General features: G+C 35.5%; 1 protein-coding gene across 1 annotated transcript in view; it reads left to right on the plus strand.

Moving 5' to 3' along the window:
- LOC150081581 (rap1 GTPase-GDP dissociation stimulator 1-B-like) overlaps window positions 1-25,426 on the plus strand; it is a 199,792-nt gene that overhangs the window by 136,179 nt on the left and 38,187 nt on the right. The window contains exon 8 of the mRNA XM_090380251.1: window positions 19,337-19,513. Within this exon, the coding sequence (XP_090236377.1) occupies window positions 19,337-19,513 (177 nt within the window). The remainder of the gene's footprint in view (window positions 1-19,336; window positions 19,514-25,426) is intronic.

The raw sequence follows: 25,426 nt of genomic DNA on the forward strand, positions 1-25,426 counted from the left end.
GCACTGAATCTAGGGAACTCCACTAATAACTTTAGTTTAAGAAGAGCAATGTCTGTTGATGACCATTTTCTGTCTTCACCCACTCAACCATTCCTTTATCCATAGCAGCAACTTGCCCTTAATACCATACTGCTCCTATTTGTATAGCATTCATTTATGTGCAACACTACCAAGAGCTTTTCTGAAATTTAAGTATATGGTGACAGAAGTATTTTGTGCATCCAATTCCTTTGTTATTGCATCATAGTATTCACTCAGATTGGGAGACAAGATCATCTCTTAACAAGTCCATTCTGCGACTGCAGTATAACTGCATTCCTATCTAGGTGATATTCCTATCTTGCATTACTTCTTTAACCAGTGACTCCATTATTTTCCCTGTAACAAAAATCAAGCCACCAGGTCTGTAATCACTCTTTTTAGCAACCTAAGCAGTGTCACTTAAACACTGCTTAGGTTGTGAAGCAAAAGGAACCATAGAGCAAATAGTTGAGACAACTGACATGAGCAGTGGTTGAATCAACTGATAACTGCGATTCTGTCAGAAAAAGTACATGGGGTGTGGCAGACTGTAAGTGGGAATGAACATCATTGAGATTAGAACTCAGACCAGATTTTAAAGGGGGTAATGAGAATATTATTATTCATGTTGGGACTAATGATATTAAGCGTACACAATCTGACAGTTTGTTAGACAAATATAGGACCATGCTGAAGAAATGCTACGAGATAGATCACAATCTCTATGTGTCTGCAATTCTGCCCAGGCACGATAGGAGGGGTTATATGCTATGAAAGCCTTGCAGAGTCCTTCAAGACTTGAAGGACTCTGCAAGGCTTTTGGGGGAAATTTCTATCAGCTTGGTTTGCACTTGTAGGTAGAAGGAATCTGTTTTGTAGAGACTGGATACATTTAAACAAAGGGGTGCAAGAGTTTTTGCCAGTATTATTGAGGATACCTTAAAGGTTCAGGGAAACTGCTAGTTTGTGGGGACAAGGGTCATATCGATAAGCTTTTATCTGGTAATATTGGTCAAAGGAATGCTTGCACATACCTCAAGAGTTCTTGTTTGTTACCCCAACAGAACATATTAGCAAGGTGTTCTGAGGACAGAAATGTTTCAAATGAGCAGTTAGCTAATGCCAGAGAAGCGAGCTTAAATAACTTTAAGGGGTGTGTCAGAGTAGTTAACTATACAAGAACACTAAGTCTTAATTGTTTATATAGTAATGTCAGAAGTGTTATCAATAAAATGAGTGAATTCGAACTGCTGGTTAGGACAAGTAATGCTGAATAATAGGGCTTACGGAAATGTGGTGCCAGAGATTGGAGATGATGAATTTCAGTTTGGTATGTATAATGTATTTAGGAAGGATATGGAAGATAAAAGGGGTGGTGGGGTCATGCTTCTTATTAAAAGCAGCCTGAGTGCAACAAAAGCTTTCCCAGATTGTATAGAATCTGTATGGTGTGAGATAGTTGGAAGCAAAGGTATAATGAGAGTGGGAGTAATCTACAGGCCAGGTGATTGTGAAGGTTATGATAAGAACTTCTACATGCAAATAGAATGTGCAAGTAAGCGTGAATATCTTATTATGGGGGATTTTCATTTGCCTCTAATTTATTGGAGCAAATGGGAAGGAAACTCCACATGGGGGACAAAATTTTTAAATCAACTAGATGATTGTTATTTGTATCAATATGTCAGGGAAAGTACTAGGGAAAAGAATATTCTAGACCTCATCATCACCCATGAACCAGATGACATAATAGGGCTGACAGTACAGGAACCAGTAGCAGGAAGTGATTATGGAGTTCTATTGTGGACATTGAAGAGAGAGAGGTAGCAGTAAATAAAGGCAAAGGATTGGGTTATAATTTCAGGAAAGGAAATTATGATGCCTTCAGGTGCTACATGGCCTCTATTAACTGGGTAGATATTGCAAAGAGAGAGAATACAATTGAATTATGGTATACCTTTAAAACATTAATTACAGAAGACTTGAATGCTTATATACCATTACAAAAATACTCCATGAGGAAGATTCCAAGTTGGATGAATAAGGAAGTTTCCAGATAACTTGAGCAGAAAAAGATGGCATGGAAAAGTTACAGAGCAATAAAAAGTACTGAAGCCTATAACATCTACAAATTGATCTGTAATAGTGCCACACAAAAGATTAGCCTGGCAAAGGCAGATTATGAGAAATTGCTGGCAAAGAGTGGGGATAAAGAAATATTCACATATATAAATGCAAAGAAGAGAAGGACAAACCAGATCAGACTCTTATGTAATGGACACGGGATAGAATTAGATACTCCAGCTGAAGTTGCAAACGATATCAACAGTTACTTTGCATTGATATTTATAGAAGAAAGCCCCTTTGTGTCAATGAGAAATTATGGGAGTAAAGTTGAAAAAAATGTAATTAATGATATTGAAATTTCATGTTTATTTAATGAAAAAACTTTCAAGCTTGCAGGCGAGTAAGGTTCCTGGGGTTGAGTGCATCGAACCATTGAGGCTAATTATGAGAGCATTACTGCACTCGGGAGTGATTCCGTTGGATTGGAAAAGTGCCAATGTATCTCCAGTACATGAGGGTGGTTCTAAGAGTGAGGTGGGAAATTTCTGGCTATTAGTCTAATTTCATTAGTAGAGAAAATTATGGAGACAATGATCAATTAATTAATCTGGTTAGCTATTTTGACAGGGTCACTCAAGGGCTGTATTTGGGAATAATTTCAATGTAGTTTATTTGGATTTCAGCAAAGCATTTGACTCAGTCCCACATGAGCGGTTACTTTATAAGCTATAACAGGTTGGAATCACAGGGAAAATCATTAGATGGATAGCTGGATGGCTTCACGGCAGGAGGCAGAGGGTTGTGATAAGTGGATATTCCTCAGATTGGGTTGCTGTAAGAAGTGGGGTTCCCCAAGAATCAATATTAGGACCACTGTTGTTTTTGATTTTCATAAATGACATCGATGAAGGGATAGAGGATGTGATGCCTAAATTTGCAGATGATGTAAAAATTGGTAGAGTAGTTAATGATCACCGCCAAGAAGAGCTTCTTCAGAGTGACCTAGATAAACTTCAGGGATGGTCAGAAAAATGGCTGCTATGCTTTAATTTAGCAAAGTTTAAGGTATTACATCTAGGGAACAGTAACCCCAAAATAACTTATACACTTGGTGTAGTTGAACTAAAGCCAGTAGTGGAGGAAAGGGAGTTGGGTGTTACAATATGGTCGGACATGAAGTTCTCCAAGCAATGTAGACAGATTGCAAGGAAGGCCCATGGTGTCCTATCGATGATTTATCGAACAGTTACTAGTAGAGATAAGAATGTCATAATCCCATTATATAAGGCTATTGTTAGACCACACTCAGAAAACTGTTCAAGTATGGAGACTGCACCTAAAGAAGGACATTGTGCTTCTTGAAAGGGTCCAAAAGACAGGTAACTCGCATGGTAAGATCGGAAAAAGAGTCTTTCCTCTTTTGCCGATCTTACCAGGAAATATGAGGAAAGACTTCAAATATGTGGGTTGCAGAGCTTGGAAACTAGGCACCTTAGCGGAAACTTGATTGAGGTGTTTAAGGCTCTGGGAGGCATAAGTAAAATGAATGAGGACGAAATTTTCATGGTTGTAAATGATTCTAGAACTAGGGGCCATAATTTCAAGTTACAGGATGGGGGAGATATTTCGACTGGATTGCAGGAAGTTTTATTTTAGCCAGCTAATTATAAATTACTGGAATAAGTTACCTACATGGTTTGGTAGAGGCTGACAGTTTGGGGAAATTAAATTTGGGTCAGTTGGATAATTACCTATGGGAGGAAGGAAATGCATAGGTTGTCTATTTCCTTTTCTCTTATTAATTATTATATATTTTTTAATTTTCTTCTTATTATTATTTATTTATTTTATTTTATTTATTTATTTTTAAAAATTTTTTTTTGGCTGGTGCTGCATAAGTCATACCCTTCCTTGCACCATGTGGCCATTGCTAATACTGATACTAATGAATGAGGAAGTATTTGGGAAGCTTCAGTCTTTTTGTTGATACCAAGTTTGTTCTCTTGGTTTGACAATTCATGGTGTATTCAATAATAAGAAATGGTGGGGGGGGCATGCTGTATGAGGTAATTAAATTTTTGGATGGGACATACACATGGTAAGGATATACCCAGCTCCTTGATTTAACATGGCAATGACAATGCCCCAGCATACACATTACTTGGACTTCCTCCAGTCACTATCTGGTAGAGTAGAGGCAGCGAGATTATACACTAGCTAATCTGGAAGCATGTAGAGAGTTTATCAGTAGGTTCAGTCTAGTGGTTTTTATTTTTTGATAAAATAATTAGTTTTTTAGAAAGCAAAGGAGATCAGCAAACACAAAAACAACATATACTATATGGCTTGGATTTTTTTGAAAACTTCAAAACTTAATGAAGTATCACTTCAACTTGAGAGGAAATTAATTATGGTGATAGACTGCAAATGTGTATTAACAGCCTTCACTGAAAAACTAGAAATATTTTAAAGCAATTTAATGAGAAAACAATTTCATGGTATGCAAGAGTTAGGTGAAATCAATGAATCTCCCACAGAGAATGATCTTAAGAATTATTCAGATCATTTGTGTTCTTTAAAAGGTGAAATGAAAAATAGATATTTTCAGATTAGTTTTCTTTTGAAGTGAAGCCATGGATGTTAGATCCAATTGGATGTGATGTCTGCTAGTGAAGAAATTCAAGAAGAACTCATTGAATTAAAATGTAACGAGGAATGCAAATATAAATTTGAAAAAGGTGGAATGACTGCGTTGTGGAGATAAAAAACAACTAAACTTCTTTATCCAACAATGTTATCTGAAAGAGCCAAAGACTTCTTTGTTTTCCAACATCTTATATGGTTGAAACTGGTTTTAGTTCTGTAAATAAAATATTATCAAAGGAAAGAAACAGAATTTATATATGTTCAAGAGGAGACATTAGAGTTAAACATCATACCGAACATTGAACTCTTAGCTAAGAAGCATCAGGCTCGGGATCCCATTGAATACAAGGAGTAAATATAAAGTACTTTCTTGTTTAAAATTTCATGGGTGGTGATTAGGAAAAAAAATTGTCTAAAAAAGCCCTTTAGGGGATGATAATTAAAAAAAGGTTGAGAAACACTGATTTAAATAAACAGGATTCTTCAAGTATGCAAGTAGGAAAAGCATAAAATCAAAGCTCTAACTGCCTATTAAAAAACTCTTAAGTTTTTTATAGCAGAAAACTGACTGGTATGTTGAACATTCAAAGAATGTATTCTATCCAACGTCATTGATGGCACAAGAATTACAGAAAAACATTGTTGACTAAACTATCTAGTTAAAGCATTATGACCACTTTTCTAGTGGATATGCCTTCCTCTTGCCACTAGTACCACTGCCACCAGGTGAGGCATAGACTCTATAAGTCCTCTGAATGTTTCACAAGGTATGTTTTACCTTGTGAAACATACCTTTTTTACCACATCACTAGGATTGTATCCTGTAGATCTGCACTGGTCTGTGCTGAAAGATTCAAATGCTAGATCTGTCAAACTAATTAATCCTAGAGATGTTCAATGAGATTCGTATCCAGTGAATGCAGCCATGGTAGCACCCGGAAGTCACTTTCAGGTTTAGTGAATCACTCTCATACAGTACTGGCAATGTGGTAGGCCAGCTTATTCTGCTGCACACCTGTGCCATGCAAGTCTTCATTGCAGGAAGACTTGCAATGAAGGGATGTTCTTGATCAGCTACAATGGATAGGTAGTTTTTAACATTCAGAGTGTAATGTAGAGGCATGAGGGATTCAAGAGATTCCCAGGTGGGGGGTGTTTCTCAAGAGAAACACCCCCATACTCCAAAAAGACAAATTCAGTAGCCTACAAAATTACAGACTGTATCCAGCCAGCCTGGACCACATCAGATCATAGAGCTATTACCTTTAAACTCAACAGGCAGCCTACAAAAAGGCCAACAATCTCTATTAGATGTTAAAAGATTTAATATAAGAATGGCAAACTGGCAGATCTTTGCTGAAATCACAGCAGCTGAGCTGCAAAAACAGGAAGGTGAGTGGTTTTGATTGAACAACAAAGGTAGCCCAGATGAGAAAGCACTGACTATAACAAACATCCTAACAAAAATATCAGAACTGTCTATCCCACAGAAAAAACCGAGGAAGCAGGCAGATTATACTCAGGAGAAGGGTGCACCAAGTAAGGAGAAATTTTCAGACCCAGAAAACCTTGGCCACAAAATGAGGTGGATGCACTGAGAGATTCTTATAGAACTCTCAGAAGTCAGTATATATAGCCCTCATAAGAGACAAGGTCAAGGTGTGTATGTTTTAATTGCAGTCTCTAGGATTTCCCCTATACGCCGCTGTAGCATCTGCAAAGGCCAGGCCAGCAAGTGTGTATATATGTAGGTGTGTAAGTATGTGTCTTGTGTTGAGTGCCGGCACCTGCCTACTTCTCACCAGGGGACACCTGGTCCCTTGCCCCCTGACTCCCAACCTTGGCCATGTGGAGGTGCACCAGGGTCCACTTTCTAGCTGAGACTCTTACTGGGGCTATCAGACAAGCCTGGGAGCCCCAGGGTATTCGAAGATAGGAAAAGGGATATAGAAGGAGTAGTATGGAAAATGGAGGGAAAGCAAGGGGATGAGAGAAATAGGCATCCCCAGAAAAGAAGCACAGTAGTTAAAAAAGAGTAAAGGTATTAGTGTAAAAGACAATCAATTTTTAAACTAAGAAACTTAATCTTTTAGATTAATCTTGTAGAATAGTGGTTCTCAAAGTGGGTGGCACAGCACCCTAGGGTGCTGCTTACTCTTTATAGGGGTGCCGCGACATCAAATCTAGCATCAGTTTACATTGTGGCCGTCGCTAGAAAAGGTCGTTGATTTTCATGCAACTGTGTAAATTAGAAGTTGTCATGAAATAATTGTCATGACCGCATTGCAGTGTTTATGTACATACACCTACATACATGGAATAGCCAAGCCGTCTGTCACACATATTTGAAACAGCACAGCGCTACTGCAAACGCTCATACTCGCTTAGCAGATCTTAGCCTTGATCTTGTATTCCTCCTTTGGTGTATCAGTGTGCCTAGTTGTGCATATAGTCGAGCATGTTTTGCACGTTAAAGTTTTAGTTAATATTTCTGTTTCAAATACTTTAAAACAGTGGCCATAGAAAACTTATTATTAAAATATTATTAAAAAGAGAAAAAATCAAGATAGTAATGAACATTTGAATCAAGAAATAGTGACATACAACGAAGATACTTCACAGAAAAACTGAAGTAATCACAAGTTCAACTATAAAAAAGAAAAAAAACTCTTATGTTACTTAGAAATGGGGTTTACATGGTGTGGTGATAGTTTTGCACCGAATCCTGTGTGTATTATTTGTGTAATAATATTAGCTATATAATATCGGTGTTTAGATACACCATAGACAACTCTTAAAAACTACAAAGTAGTTGTTGTGGGCATAATTTGCTCTTTCTCATGTCTGGGTGGTGGTACTCACTGAGAATAAGTAACAATAGTCTTCTCTATTAGTGAAGCGTTACTTATTTGAGGTAGTGCAGTATCATGGCAACTCGTCATGAAGGCAGAGCACAATATGAGAAAGAGCAAATGATGCCCACAACAACTACTTTGTAGTTTTTTAAGAGTTGTCTATGGTGTATCTAAACACCGATATTATATAGATATTAAACTCTTAAAGTATTATGCCATGTGCATTTAATTATTTTAAATAATATTAGCAAATGACGCTATGAATCCAAGCAAATTATCACGACATTTCACTCCAAAACATAGTAGCCTTTCTAATCAGATACTAGATTACTTCAAAAAATTATTAAAATCACAAGAAAAACAAAGTGCTAGTTTTATAAAAGAATTTAAAGTTGCTGAGCGAGCACAAGAAGCCAGTTATTTAGTGGCAGGAATGATAGCCAAAGAAATGAAACTCATACTGAAACGAATTCTCCCCGCCTGTGCAATAATTTGTAAAACAATGTTTGGGATAGAAGAAGAAGAATTAAAGAAAATTCCTTTTTCTGATTATATGATTCGCAGATGTATTTGCTATATGTCAGATAATATTGGAAAAGTTGTTTCTTCTAAAATTAAAGAATCTCCTATATTTGCATTACAAGTAGAAGAATCTACAGATATTGAAAGTAAAACCCAAAAAAGATATTGAAAGTAAAACTACTGGAATTTGTTTGTATTATTGAAAATGATAAAATAATAGACCAATTTTTATGTTGCAAAGAATTAGAACAAACCACAACAGGTAAAGATGTTTTTAACATTTTGAATGAATGTTTAAAATCTATAGATGTATCATGGGAATCATGTGTGGGAATATGCACAGATGGGGCACCGTCCATGGTTGGGTCGTTAAAGGGTTTTCTATCACTAGCCAAAAAAGAAAATAAGAATATCATATCTACTCATTGTTTTTTACATCAACAAGCTTTAATTGCTAAAACACTAGAAGAGGAATTACTAACTGTCCTGAATGAAATAATTAAGATGATTAATTATATTAAGAGCAGGCCTGTCAAATCACGGTTGTTTGCAAAACTGTGTGAAGAACTTGGATCTGCACATTTGAACCTTCTTCATATTGATGTCAGATGGCTGTCCAAAGGACGAGTATTGAGTTGTGTTTACGAATTAAAAGTAGAACTACTCACTTTTTTTGAACAAGAAAACAAGCGTGAATTTTGTCACTTGATGAAAAATGATTTTTGGTGTACAAAAGTCACTTATAAAACAGATATATTTGAACAATTGAATAATGTAAATTCCAGTATGCAAGGAAGAGATAAATTTATTAAAATCTTCTGATAAAATTGCCACTTTTAAAGACGGTAAAATTAAAGTTAATGAAACCAACATGGAAATGTTTTCAAAGACATCTGCAACAAAAAATAAAAATATGAAGAGGTTAATTTCTGAACACATCACTAGAAGAACAGATTTGTCATTATTTTCCTGATATATCTATCGACAGTTTTGACTGGATACCAAATCCGTTTGTTGAATTGACATCTAATAAAATGGAGTTAAGCCTTAAGAAAAAGAGGAATTAATACAAATTCGCATTGACCTTACGTTGCCATTAAATTACTCTGAAATTTCACTCGAATCCTTTTGGATATTAATTAAGAACGACTTCAAGTTTTGGTACAATTTTCTATCTCGTACTTGTGTGAACTCAAGTTTTCTATACTCATTAATATCAAAACTAAAAAGAGGGAAAGACTGAAGTCGGTTGAAAATGAAATGCGAGTATGTTTGTCTAAAATATGTCCAAATATAAACAAACCACGTAAATCGCATCAAGCACATGATTCACGTTAATTGTTTTATGTTTTGTTCTTTTTTTAAGAATATATTTTTATTGTAATAATCGTTTTTTCTAAAAATTAATAAAATTTCAATATAATTTTGTATTTTTTTTTTTGAATTATTTTAGTTTATGGATATAAATTAGAAAATCTACTTATTGTTCTAAAAATATTAAAATAAGTATGAAAAAACAATCGAATATTATTTCTTTAATTTACATTTTTTATACGATTTATTCTTAGAGATATAGAAATTGTGCATAAAATGTTGTATGAGGCCAATTTTTAAATAAAAAAATTTTTGTTTAAAACTCCTGTACCAAAAGCTAAATGTTTTTTTTTATGCATTTTTCAAAAAAATTTCCCTCATTGCCTTTCCACATGCACCACCTTACAAAATATTCTGCCAGTGCCCATGCACCCAATGCTGGGGGTGCCAAGAGTTTTTCATAATTGATTTAGGGTGTCTTCACATTAAAAAGTTTGAGAACCACTGTTGTAGAACGATTCAGATTAATCTTGTAGAACAATAACTGTCTACCTGGCAGCAGTATCAAGAAAATTAACATGTCACAGCTGCAACAATCAGATACCAATACATAATTTTCAATTGACTTGGTTAAGACTATTAACATTAAAACTCTTGATATTATGATTAACTCTTGATATTATGATTAAAACTCTTGATATTATGATCAAAACTCTTAATATTAACACAGACCATGCAGTGAAGAAAAGAAAAGAAGGTTAAAATACTAGCTAATGGCGATTTCCCCAGCCAGTAAAAAAGCAATTTACGCAGTTGAAAACATCTAATTATTATACTGAACACCCAGCAACAATTACATTAGACCAAAAATCACTGTCTTGTGATAATCGAATAACCTCTTTATCTCCATCACTACAGGTCAACTCTATTGAAATTTGATCTCAACCTAAGATATAAATTTCTTCAACAAACAGCTCAATATCTAAATCTAACAAAATTTCACAGTGATTTAAATTTCAATTTAGCAAGTCAGAAATCCTGATCTCACAGCAAGAAAACAGTAAGTAAGATAATAGACTATACCCAAAATATTACAACCAATCTGAGATTTCAGCATTATGAAGCTACAAGGCAAATTTTCTTTCCGAGATCTGTGCATAAAATGTTGTGTGGGAAGTCAGTTCAGCAATTATGTCCAGAGTCACCCAGAACACAAGAACAACCATTTACAAAAGGCCAAAATGCCTGAGCACACAAGGTACTCATTTTAAAATTTTCAATATGTTTATAAATCAGGATGTTCAGTCTCCAGAAAATACCGAACAGACTAGAATAAGAATAGACCATTTAACCTATGAAATTTTCTTCATTTGAAGAAAATTTCAAGCGTGAAGAGATTGATGAGACCATTTGCTCCATGAAGGAGGGAAAATGCCCAAGTTCAGATTTGATGGAAGTATCTATCTTGAAAAGAATTTGGAAAGTTTGTCCAAAACTGATTGAAAATCTACTTAACACCTGTCTTAAAGGTTCTTTTTCCAAATTGTGGAAGCAAGCAAATTTGAAAATATTATTAAAAAATCCTAACAAATCCATAAACCAGGCATTGTCATACCATCCTATTGCCCTTCTTCCCGTTCCTGGGAAAGTAATGGAAAGACTCATTGTTGCAAGATTTCTAAATTATTACAGTAGAAAAAATTTACACGTACCTAATCAATTTGGTTTTACTACTGTAGATTTTACTAAAGGAAAATCTACAGTAGATGCAATTAAACAAACTATGGATTTAGTCTCTACTTCAAGTGCTAAATACGTCCTTGGCCTCTTTGTGGACTTCAAAGGGGCCTTTGAAACCTTATGGTGGCAGAGTGACCTAACGAGTTTCCGAGAGGCCGGTGTCTCTGTCCCCATTTACAGAATTATCACTGATTACTTTCAGGACAGATGCCTTGTAGTCTCATCTGGACAGTGCTCTGTGTCGAGACCAGTTACTTGCAGTTGCCCTCAAGGATCCGTTTTGCCCCTGTTTGTGGGAATGTGGTCCTTGATGGGTGGCTGGTTAAAGAACATGAGTGTGTTTCTAAACTTGCATATGCAGGCGACCTTGTTGTTCTCATATATGGTAATTCCAGACTTGAATTGGTAGAACGTGGAAGTGATGTGTTGCTTGACTAAATACTTTGGTGTGTAACCCACAAACTGGAGATTCCATAATAAAAACCAAACAAATGCTCTTTAAAGGTGACCTTAATTTACAGAGTGATCTCTGTAAGATTAAACATAAGATTAAACAACCAACCTATTAAAATTGTCCGTACGTATAAATAACTTGGTATAATGGTCGGTGATTGGTTCAGTTCATAGCCCATGCAAAATATATATTCCAGAAAATAAAAACACTGACTGGAAAATTAATTAGAACTACAAGGTGTGCTTGGGGCATTAAGCCTTCCACATTAAAAATGTATTATGGAAGCATAATACATTTTTAATGTATTATGCTTCCATAATGCATTAAAAATATAGTGGTCAATAACCTGCTGTTATTGACCACTATACACTTAATCTAGAGTTACCAGTTAAGAAAGATGCGCAGAGAATTCGGAATCAGTTCCTTGTAGATTGGCAGGAGGAATGGTCTAATGATACTAAGGGTAGAATAACTAATAAATTCATGCCTAGGGTGATAGAATTAAGTAAATCAAATATGCCTTGGTTTAATCCAGGCTTAAATTTAACGTTCTTGATTTCGGGCCATGGAAGTCTGAATTTTAAATTGCATACTTTTGGCCTTGCTGCTTCTCCACTGTGTAACTGCAGAGAGCCTGAAACAGTGCAGCATTTAATTTTTGAATGTAACTGTTACTTAGATTATAGAAGGGACTTACAAATATTGACAACTATATATGAGGAGAATGACTTACCAAGATTTCTTGACAGTAAAGAAAATTACCTTGCTTTGGTGGAATTCGCTCTTTAAGCGAAGTAAAAGACTGATTGGAACTGATCCTTAGCAAAAACACTTGTGTCCCTTGAGAACAATACGATGTTCTCCATTATGTTTGTACTGAGCACAGAGCTGGTGCTTGGTATTTTGATTCCTCAAAAGACTTGGGAAAAATTGTGTATATAAAAAAAAAAAAAAAAAATTGAGACTGTCTTAATTAGAAATTAATGATAAAAGCTTTCATTGCTGAGGTTTACAGCAATTTTGAGTTTGGCTTAATTATAGACAAGACTGGATGTTGGAGGCACTTGGTGGGAACTACTGGAAACAATGACCCTTGGGGAGTTGTCTACAGAATAGTGACTAACAAGCTACCAAGAAGAAATGTCTTAGAAACTATTGTCAAACCAGATGGAACCCCAACCCTGTGTTGGGTGGATTCTGTAAATAACATCCTAGACATTATAAAAAAAAAAAAACACTGAATATGATAATGCTAGTATTAAACCTCTGTTTACTATACAAGACTTAGACACTATCTAAGACTAAAAACAATAATTGCCCAGGTTTTGACTTCTTAGAGGTTGAGATCATCAAACTGCCTGTTTCTGTTGGATCAAAACATCAGAGTGATCCCTCTCTGCAGTTTTTCACTGTACCCTCCATCTACCATCTATGTGGCAAAGCAGGAAACATGATTCATCAAAAAAGGCAACATTTTTCTAGTGACCAGAAACACAGGTACCTTGACTTAGCACCTACTCTGGAGGCCCATAAGGAGGGACTATGATCCAACCTAGTTGGATCATAGTCCCTTCCTTTTTCTTCTCTCTCTCTCGACTTTTGGTCAGCAATGTTGTCAGTGAACTCTTTTGAGCACAGTTAGAAATAACCTTTTCTGCTCGATAGCTCTAATTCTCAGCTCTCTCTCTCTCTCTCTCTCTCTCTCTCTCTCTCTCTCTCTCTCTCTCTCTCTGATCTTGCCTTTGTCTCTAACTGACTAGCTACTCTCCTATCTGCCATCTGCCAAGACGCTAACTCGCAAAAAGCCCCTTTTTGGGCCCCCAATACTCTTATATACCTCGCGCCTTTGGAACCTTTGCTCTACTTTTCCCCAAAAGATTCTTCTTTCATTGGCTATGCTAAAATAAAAGGATTATTCACTTCCTGCCGATGGTAATAAAGGAAGTCATAAATATGGAAGAAAACTTTGTTCTTTTGGCTATTTGAGCTTACGTCATAGAGACGAAGTGACCCAAGAAAGCACATATTCCCTCTGATGTGACCATTTTTGGTAACTGTCCCACAGTCATGTGGGCTTCGCTATGATCATAAACATCTTTTTATTTGCTGTTGTTGACATGGGAACCAAGGATCTTTCTCTCCTTCCACCCACGTTATTAATCCCTATTAAAAGCGAATTCAAGTTTCTGGTAGTTATTGCAATCCTTCTCATTGGCTCTTTCACATTTTCTCTTAAGTAATTCTGATTTCTCCTTCTGCCCGATCGGACACATGGCAGCACGTCTGCAATTGAGAGGTAGGAATTTCTGCTGAAACCGGAGCATTTGTACTTGTCCCCTACAACCATGGGTTTCTGTTTTCTCTTGCATAATTATCGTGTGTTCCGATCGAATACAGTTTTTGACAATATAGTCTAAATATCCCAAGATATGGTTTTATTGATAGAGTAGTTAATAAGATTTGCTCGATTGTCTTGAGCTGAGAATTTCTCATCTCAGTCTCACAGGGGTTATAAGTTTAAAGCAGTTATAAACATAGTTAAAAAGCACATAAATTCTAAGGTTGTACGTCCATTTGACATGGGTGGCCAGTACAATGTAGGACCAATTTGGTGTGACATTAGCAGTGGGAAAACAAAAATGAGATTTGGAATCTGTTATAGGCCTAATGACTGTAATAAGTATAATGAACAACTATACAGACGTATAGAGTGGACCATTTAATCAGAATGCCTTATTAAGGTGGATTTTAATATTCCATATATTGACTGGAACCTGTAGGTTGGTTACTTGCACTGTATAAGAGAAATTTGTGGATTTATTTTATGACTGTTTCCTACACCAGCATGTTGTCAGGTTGCTAAGAGAAAACAGTGTTCCTGGTCTGATTATAAGCAGTGACTCTACAATCATTAAGAACCTGCAGATAAAAGACCCACTGGGTAGCAGTGACTAGTGTATTACTGTGGTATTTACTTTAAGATGTAAGTACTGTCAATGGCAAAGGGAAGGCCTTTTGCTTTCGTTAAGTGTTTCTTCATTGGTCTCAGACAGTTTTTAATTTCTCTGCAGTGGGACCAACTGTTGATGTTACCAACAGTCAGTTTTAAATGGGACTCGGTCTGGGAAGTAATTAGAAGCTGTTAGGAGTTTTATACCAACCAAGGGATACTGTTCAAATTATAGACTTAAATGGATATCAGTTGAACTGATAACACTTGTTGCAGCAGAGGCGTAGCTAGGTTTTTGGCGCTTTGGCAAATTCATGGCTACGCACCTTTTTTTCGATGATTGGTAAAATCATAATAAATAAAATAACAAGTACAGTTGGATCTCTATTTAAGGAACTTATTTATAGAGAAATTTTCTATTTAGCGAATTTTTTTGAATTCCCCTGGTAATTACATTTAAAATAATTTCTGTAGAATGAAGAAAATTCCATATAAGAAATGGATTACAAGAGACTTAACTGGATATGCATTGTTCGCGCCTCTGACTTTTAAGCAATTTAGGCAATAGTGCTGTTGTTGCTAAGCATGAATTAAGAGCTAAAGAGATTAGCATCTGCAATTTAGTGGTTCCCATAAAACCTATCCAGCTGCCTGTCCCATATACCAAGAAGTTGAGCTGGTCAACTACTTTCTATGTATCCATAGCCAGTGGGCAGATCAAGGCATTTTCCACATTCAGGCTCTGGTCAACCTTCAACTTCTAAGCATCCTGTTAGAGATTTAGGAGGAGTGGTTTTCCTTTACCCCGGCAAGTGGTCATCTATCATTTTACGGAAGTGAATCATCCACACTTTGCTGTAAATTTTCCCTATTTCTATTTACACAGTCACAGTACTTGAATATCCGAGTGACTCCAACATTTTGAACAGTTTCAAAAAAAATATATATATATATAAGAACTAGTGACAATATCGATGACAGCAACGAAGATATTAAACCTTCTAAACACGAAATTTTGGCAGCTTTTGAAACTTCGTTGAGGCCTTGTGTGAAGAAAATGTTCCTGATCATACGTGTTTGAGTGTTAAAACAAATACGAACATTTTTTTAATGATCGGTGTACAACAAAAGATAGTCAAATATTTTGCAAAATAATTCTTAAAGTGTAATAATATTGTGCACATCATGTATGTATGAAAAAACTGTTTCTTAATATGTATGCATTAATAAATTAATTGTTTTAAAATATTAAAAAATTTATTTATTCCCACTTATTTCTGATTTATTTCCAATCTTGTACTGTATTTCTGAATGTTGAATTATTTTTAATTGTTGAAAAGGTCATATTTCTTTATATCAGTCCATACTTTCTAATTCTTTTAAAATGGCTTCAACTGTTTGGGCTTTTTCTTGGACTTCCATTTCAGTGGCATCATCATTTGTTTCATCCTCATTCGAATTATGTTCATTTTCGCTATCACCTTCTTCTATTGTAAGCCAGTTTTGCAAACTAGCGGAATGTGTTTTTTTTTTTTATTATTATTATTATTTTTGTTCGTGCCTCGCGTGTTGAAAGGCGCGTTAGCCGGAGTTGCTTTCGTGCTGTCATGGCACGATCACTCTGGCGATGAGGCCGCTAGAACGGGAGCTTTATTTCCTCTTTATGCAGTCTTACTATGCGGTACTGATGTCACCTTTTTTTTTTTCTTTGGTGGCATGTCTAAAATTAATTGGCCCTTTGTTGTTTTATTTAAATTAAAATCACAATATTCATGATTACCAGTTTATATAGCAAGCACAAAACCACTATACACACAACTTCTAACTCATTCAGTATCATAGAACATACACAATGCCTGAATTGCAAACTGCTATGCATTCGATCATGCACTGGTGAAGCGGTTGCCTGATTGGTCCCTTCAAAGTTATGTTCTGGATGGCAAATAGATCTGTGATGCTATGCAGTATGCACTTAGATTTAAGGATGTATGCAGGCTTGAATCGCTCTTTGAAAACACACCCTTTGGCAAAAATTAATTTTCACCTCTCCCTCTGCTCTCATCCTAATGCGACATCATCTAGGAGTGCCATTTCGTCAGCTAGTCTGAGATGTTGAAATAGCTTGTCACGGAACTGATGTGGCCTGTCAGTGGTACCCTTCTGGTACCGGTGCCCTTGCCACCTGCCCCAATGGCAAGGCGTTCCTATTCTGCTATGTGGCAGAGTAAAAAAATGCATGGGACACACAAATTATCAGCCGATATAGATGCCTACAGTAGATATAAACTAATCTGCAATCAAGTCACAAAGGAGGTTACGCAAGCTAAGGCAGATTATGAGAAGTTTCTGGCAAGGAATACAGATAAAAGCAGAAAAACTTCTTTGCTTATGTAAGCACTAAGAAGAAGGAGTTGAATCACAATGGCCCACTAGATGTGAATGGTTTAACTGTTCATGATCCTGCTCAGGTTGCTGACAGACTGAATAGGTATTTTGCATATGCAAGAGGTGTTTTTTTAGGGATGAGGACGCCAGAAGTTAACCAAATTCTAACAGGGAGATAAATGATTTTGTCATAACTGAGAGGAAAGTGGAAGAGATATTGCTGGAGCTATAAATAAAAAGAAAGAAAGAAAGAAAGAAAGAAAGGAAAAAGCAGGCAAGCACTGGGGTAGACGGGAGATCTATCCAATTAATATTGAGTTAAGCAAACCATTATCTATAATTACAAAATAAAGAGATACAAATAGAAAATAAGTATATACAGGATGCCTCAAAAAGATGTTTGTACTAATTTTCATTATATATATTTAATTTTTGTATTATATACTGCAGATGCTGCTTATTGTAATCACTTCAGGACCCAGCTTAATTGATAACAGTAACTGAAGAAACAAGAATGCAGCTGTTTGGCTTTAGTTATTGATGGAGAATGGAAATATGTACATAAAAAGGTGGAAGTGGACAGAAAGAAAACATTAAAATCAAGAATATATAATACTTTATTTGACTCTGCTATTTTTTTGAGAAAGTTGTCAATACAAATGTTCCTGGAAATCCACAAAAACAAAACAAAAAAAAAATTTAAATCAGGAATTAGAAAAAGGTTAATTCTCTACTATAAAACAGCTATATTTATAGAAATACAGAAAAAGTAATTTTTTCCATCGAGTAATGATACCATCAACAATAACTGGACATGTAATGTGTCAGATTTCAAGAACAAATTGGGATATTATGTAATCATTTCCACTGCACGTGCATGAACTGCAATAAGACAAAAAAAGTGATAGCATTAACTGAACCAGTTATTACAATAAACGTCAGTTTTTAAATGTATTAGTATATATCTGATCAGGACTTCATAAAAGTGATAACATTAAATGAATGATAATGTTATCCATGATCACAATAAGCAGTGTGCACTGTATTTAAAATACTTATTTATAGTTGAACCTAATTTTTTTTCATGTTTTATTATGTTTTGCTGATAAAAGATAGGATTAGTTGTTAAAATAAATGTGATATAACACGCACAATGCAAACCATAAGCAGCACTGTAGCTGGATGTTTGAACAAAGCAATTTTAAAGAGGTCCTGGAAATCTGAGAATGAATATGAAGTTCGAAGACACTGGAGATGTGAATTTGCCATAGATTTCAAGGGTTCATATAAATTTGAGATGTGCATTACTGTGAAAAATTTGTACAAGACCTAGGAAACCCCACATATATCAATGTTGAGGAAAATTCTGATGTAGTGTTGTAATTTTCATGATCACCACAAAAATCTGTTGGGCATCCTGCTTATGCAACTGGAATTAGTAGAGCAAGTGTACACCACTTCTTCAAAAGAGCTAAGTAGAAATCTTCTATGCCAAGATTGCTACATGATATGAATGAATATAGATAGGGATACAAGATTTTTAGACAAAATTGTTTCATCAGATAGGCAACTTTCAAGCTCAGTGGTACAGTGAACAGATGACATAATTGTGTGTATTGGTGCCCTGATAATCCAAACATTCGTGTAGAGAAGGCAATTAATTTATCACGAATTACTGTTTGGTGTGGTGCCTCATCCACAATATTCTACTTGTAGCATAGCTTCCAACTCTCCACACTTACAACAGAGAATCTGTCTTTATTCAACATGAACTCTTCTCCATCTCATCATTGTACTGGAATTGGTGCCATAGAGTTTCTCTGTTTTTTTCAAAAATGACATTTTTATTTTCAAGTTGAGGTAATAAATGTTGAAGTATTTTACTTTATTAATGTATTATTTCATTTCTTAAGATTATAGGAAATCCTAAATATCATACACAACTACTGACAAAAGATACTAAGAATGATTGCTAGAATTCATATTTGTCTCCTACCCACTATTGGAATCCAGATTCAAATTCTGTGAAGGTACAGGGAACTTAATGAGAACTTTTCAAACAGACTGATTTAGTTAGCTCCATACAGAGGTACATCATTTTCCCTGGATATTTTTCACATATTTTTCGTACTGCAAAATGGACAGTCTTGAATGCATTCAAGATGTGGACATGATATACATATTAATGTCTTAGGATCTGAGTTTCCCTGGCTGTAATTAAAAACAACAGTTGTCAATATTCATAATAGAGCAGCAATTGATTTAGTTTTGTAGCTGTTTAGAGGCATAAATGATCTTGAAAAAATCATAGTAAGCACTAAGATTCTAATATTTTTGATTGATTCTAATATATATATATTTTTTCTCCCTTTAATATAATAGGCGAAGCTTCAAGACTTCTTGCTTGGTTAGTTAAAAATTCCAGTTCCAAATCTGTAATCAATACATTGCTTGATAAGAATGCTATGCCTCATATATTTAATATGATCCATTCAGAACATGCAGTGATGCAAAGTGAATCTCTTGGGGCACTGACAATAATGGCATCCCTCTCTCTTGGTAAGTTTTCTCTAGAAGTATATGTACAAAAAGGGGATTTGATTTTTTTTTTTTTTTTTTTTTTCCTGGTAACAACAATGAATTTATTATAGAAAAAGTAGTTTCAGAAAATGCTTATAATGCGATGTGGTTTTCTAAACACTGTTGAAATACAGCAGAAACTTGTAAATCAAGCAGCATTGGGGCTTAATTGTTGGTCAGTTGGTTTCACAAACCCTTGCTGGATTTTTTAAACCAGTTACTGTAGAAAGATTATACAATATGATGACATTGCTGGCTGTGTAGCAAAATAACATAACTATGGCAATTATAGCATATTTCTTACTTGCCTTGGGAAATTTTCCTAAACATCACAATCTGAGAATTAAGTTAAAAAAAAGAAAAGAAAAGAAAACTGTTGCAGTTGTAAATTAAATATATCCAGTGCTTTTTTGGAACGGTACGCAACGGTACACCGCACTGGCACCTTTTGTGATGTGTGACATTTGGAAGCAGTGCACTCCGAAATTTGTAATATTCCATAAATTTTTTCATGTTTACCTACTGTTCAAATAAGCTTAAAATTATTTAACTAAATTTGCATTTTTCACTGTGTTAAGATATTTTCTATATAAAACTGTATAACTATTTTTATAATTCTAAATTACTCAGTCGGACCTCTATTTAGCGAAGTCCTTTTATAGCAAATCATTTTGAATTCCCCCTGGAAATTACATTTAAAATAGTTTCCGTTGAGCGAAGAAAATTTTCCCATAGTGAACGGATTAGGAGAGAATTAACTCAGTACGCACTGTTCACATTTATGGCCTTCAGGCAATTTAGGCAATTAGTGCTGCTGCGTGAATTAAGAGAGCTAAAGTGATTACCATTCTGCAACTTAGTGCTACCTGGTAAAACCTATCCGACCACCTGTCCCACATATGGAGAAGTCACTCTGGTCAGCAGTCAGCAGATCAAGGGGGATTTCATATTCCCAGTGGGCTCTGGTCCACCTTCTACTGCAGTGGTGTCCAAACCTTTCCCATACAGGCGCCATATTAAAAAAAAAATTAAGTTAGATTTCTTTAGTGTGTTACATTTTTCCATTTCTTGTTGCATGTAAAAGTAAAATTGAAAATATTCGAAACTTTTATTAAGTACAATATACAATTACATTTACTGAACAAAACATTTAATGAGAAAATTTTTTTGATAATTAACAAAATTTAAAATGCTCTTTTAGTTCACTTTCTGGGCGGGCTGTAGATTGGACACCGTGTGAATCAACTGTAAGCGCCCCGTTTGAGAATTAGGAAGGCGTGATTTGCTTTTACCCCCGACAAATAATCATCTGTTGTTTTGCAGAAGTGCGTTATCCACATTTTTTTGGAAATCCTCCCTATCTCTGTTTACATGGTCACAGTACCTGAATATCCAAATGACACTGACATTTTGGACAGTTAATACCGATGACGACAGAAGGAAAAGGAGGCAATGAAGGTATTAAGCCTTCTAAACATGAATTGGCATTTGGTGAAAATGAAGTTAGAAAATTGTCAATTAGGTTACAGTTAAATGAAAGAGATACAATTTGTGGATTTTTCGAATACCTAATTGAAAAGATGGTTTCCGAAGAATTGAAGCATTTGATGGACACTCTGAGTAGGATACCAATTTCATCGAGTGATTGTGAACGAGGATTTTCACAAATGAATCTGATCGCCAGCCCAACCAGAACTTCGTTGATGACAAAAACAGTTTCTTCACTACTGTTTCTTAAAATTGTAGGCCCGCCACTGACCCGCTTCGATCCAACAAAATATGTCGATTCGTGGCTGCTTCGGAAACATCATTCAGCAACCGACACACAAAGAGGAAGAAAAGAAGTTGCACAGCGTGTCGGATGAGAACTTAATAAAAATTTGGAATATTCTACAAAAACTTTATTATGAAATTAATTTTTACTTATGTTATTTATTTTTAGTTATTATTTTTAGGGTCCGTAGTTTTTAACAAAAATGTTTTCGACAACCTATATCGTATTATACACCGTTGGAAAGAGTTCAATGAGTAGGTTTAAAATATACTCTTAAAATATTTTTTAAATTAAAAATGGCGGTGCCAGACAGGAAAATGTGAGTAATTTTCGTGCCCCCCCCCCCTCTATTTCTGTCGCTAATGGAGTTAAAAATTTTGAAAATTACATTAGCTATGCATTATTCAATGCTTATAGAGGGAAAACTATTCCGATTGAAATCTATCATTTACTTTTTGTGTTAAAATTAAAAAACCAATTTTTTATTGCACTTCGATAGTGCGCTTCTTTGTACTAAGTAACTCTCCTTTTGGTTTGATAATTAACAAAATTTAAAATGCTCTTTTAGTTCACTTTCCGGGCGGGCTGTAGATTGGACACCGCGTGAATCAACTGTAAGCGCCCCGTTTGAGAATTAGGAAGGCGTGACAAACAGACAAACAAAGAGGTTGCTAAATAGTTAGTTAATAATTCTATAAAGGTCATTTATAAATTTTACAACTAGAAGTATTTTTAACAATTTTCAAAGCTGGAGTTGTCCTGACAAGGAGGTACTCAGAGAGCCAGTGTTTAGGAGGCATTGGTGGGGAGGCACCTGCGCAGAGTCTTGCATGGCCCTCACCTGCCAACGCTTCCCCTCCCCAATACTTTAATCGCTTCTCCAGGAAGAAGTTGGAGTCGCTTCTCCCACCCTTATCATTCACAACAACTGGAAAGACTCAAATAGACAACGTTTTCGTTAGTTCCTGAGTTTTAGGCCAAGCCAGGGTACTAGAAACTTTTTTCAGTTACCATAAAGCTCTCTATTTGAGATACTACACTAACGACCATTCGTGACTACGGACCCTTCCATCCTGAGTGCCCGGCACTTAGTAGTTGACCGATTAATTTACTTATTTTACTCACATTTTACTTATCTTTTTATATACTTGAATAATAAATTTATACTTAATAAACTGTGTTAATATACTAAATTTGTTGTTCTTATTCCAAAAACATTACTATTAAAGTAACAATATCAATAAAAAAAAAAATTTAGAGTACTTTTTCATATCCTTTTCATTTTCAATTTTTCCTGATAGCAAGGAATGAGTACCGGCACCTATTTTTTTACAAAAAAAGCACTGAATATATCCATAAAAAGATACTCTATCACAGTTTCCTGATGCAGTGTTTTTTGATGCCAGTCAGCAGTGTGATACGATTGGACAATTCATTAATAATCAAACACAATCATGTTTCTCTCACTTGTTGCTCCTAATCATGTCTGACAGTTACAGTTATTCAATCTGTTTGTGATCTTAACTGTTAGAGGGAAGTTCCCCATGGCAAGTAATAATATCTAATTGCCTAGCCATTGATGCACAATGAAGGGCCAGTAATTTTGAGCTTTACAGTTTAAGTTTAAACTGCTTGCTTTCCAAGTTTATATGATCTTTAATTTGAAGAACAGTTGCGATTAGTTTATCAGGAGCATCCAATAAGAAAGGTATTCATTTGATTCAGTGTACAAGGGTTGTTCAATAAAGAATGATCATAATTTTTCATGAGTGCTTGCTATTTCTAGCTGAGCTGCAGAATTTAGAACCAAACAAAGCTACATCACATAGCACGTGTGCAGTTGAATAGTCTGCATGGTATAACCTTAGTAATCGGTCAAGTTTGTGCCTGTTCAGTTTTGAGGAGCTGCACAACGAACGTAACATGTGTTACGTTCGTATTCCAAAAACATTACTATTAAAGTAACAATATCAATAAAAAAAAAAATTTAGAGTACTTTTTCATATCCTTTTCATTTTCAATTTTTCCTGATAGCAAGGAATGAGTACCGGCACCTATTTTTTTACAAAAAAAGCACTGAATATATCCATAAAAAGATACTCTATCACAGTTTCCTGATGCAGTGTTTTTTGATGCCAGTCAGCAGTGTGATACGATTGGACAATTCATTAATAATCAAACACAATCATGTTTCTCTCACTTGTTGCTCCTAATCATGTCTGACAGTTACAGTTATTCAATCTGTTTGTGATCTTAACTGTTAGAGGGAAGTTCCCCATGGCAAGTAATAATATCTAATTGCCTAGCCATTGATGCACAATGAAGGGCCAGTAATTTTGAGCTTTACAGTTTAAGTTTAAACTGCTTGCTTTCCAAGTTTATATGATCTTTAATTTGAAGAACAGTTGCGATTAGTTTATCAGGAGCATCCAATAAGAAAGGTATTCATTTGATTCAGTGTACAAGGGTTGTTCAATAAAGAATGATCATAATTTTTCATGAGTGCTTGCTATTTCTAGCTGAGCTGCAGAATTTAGAACCAAACAAAGCTACATCACATAGCACGTGTGCAGTTGAATAGTCTGCATGGTATAACCTTAGTAATCGGTCAAGTTTGTGCCTGTTCAGTTTTGAGGAGCTGCACAACGAACGTAACATGTGAGGAACAGTATTGCTGCTCTCAGATTTGGTATCCATTTCAAGAAAACATCAGCTGAAGCATATGAAATGCTAAAAGAGGCTTATGATGAATCTATACTTCCATATAGCACAACTCACAGGTGGTTTAGAATGTTTATAGGTGGATGGATGAGATCACAGAAAAAAAATCACGTACCTGGAGCTCCAACCACTGCTATCACCACAGAAACCATAAACACTGCTTCCATAATCACAAGAGAAGATCATCATATAACAGTAAGGCAACTGGCAGAATGTTGAGAATATCAGTAGGACACATGCATGGTATTCTCCATGGCTATTTACATATGACACATGTTTTTTGCATGACTACTTACACCTGAGCAACAGCAAGTTCGTGTGGAGGTTTGTCAGAAGCTCCATTGATAGTTACTGAAGGTGGTGAGGTTCTGCACAAGGTGATAATGGCAGATGAGACATGGCTTCGTTGTTTTGACCCAGAGAGTAAACAACAAAGCTGTGTTTGGAAGTCTATGTTATCGTCAACACCAAAAAAAGCAAAAGTTGTGGCTTCTGCAGGAAAGGCTATGGTCACCTCTTTATTTTTGACATTCAAGGAATGGTTTACCAGCATCTTATGCCACATCATATAACTGTTACGAGACCTCACTACAGAACTGCATTGCACACTTTGCAGGATCACAAACGACCACAACTGGACGCAGGTGGGTGGATGCTGCATCATGACGGTGTGAGACCTCACATTGCTCATGCTGTCATCAAGTACCTAACCAACATTAATGTCAAATGTGTTCTTCATCTGCCCTACAGCTAGAGTGACCAACCGTCCTGAATTTTGCGGGACATCCTGATTTTCAGCTCTCTGTAGAGGCATCCTGAAAGAACCTAGGCAGGACACCATTTGCCTCGATTTATCATATAACGTAAAATAAATAATATAAAATATAATAATAGATTGTACTAGAATTCATTAACTAGCATAACGTGAATGTGTATAGAAAGTTTAAATAAAATAAATCTCCATTTACATCTTTGATGTTTATTTGTCTTAGATTCCCGGACACAAACAAAATCCAAGCTTCTAATTGGTATGCGTGTGTGTGTGCTGCCACATCGCAATATATGTGAAACGTGTTCATTGGCATGTATAGATAATGTGGAGGTCCGGGGGTAGCATGTGAGGGAAGGGGTTGAATTGAAACAAAAGCAGTCAGCCATCAGTTTAGTTGCATGCGTAGCAGTGCAAGGTAGAAAGGAGTTATTTATTTGTTTTATCATTATTGTAAAAATATACTATTTTTATTTAATTATTTATTTATTTGTTCGAGTTGAAAGTTCGAGTTTGACAACAATGAAGATAAAAAGAGAAAGAAAATGAAAAGAATGTGTGTGTTTATAGAGAAGAATGGCAGCAAAAATATGATTTTATAAAGAAAGATGATTCCTTGTGTTACAAA

The sequence above is a fragment of the Mastigoproctus giganteus genome, chromosome 8 (assembly GCF_048544385.1).
Source record: "Mastigoproctus giganteus isolate SK-2022 chromosome 8, ASM4854438v1, whole genome shotgun sequence".
Classification (NCBI taxonomy): domain Eukaryota; kingdom Metazoa; phylum Arthropoda; class Arachnida; order Uropygi; family Thelyphonidae; genus Mastigoproctus; species Mastigoproctus giganteus.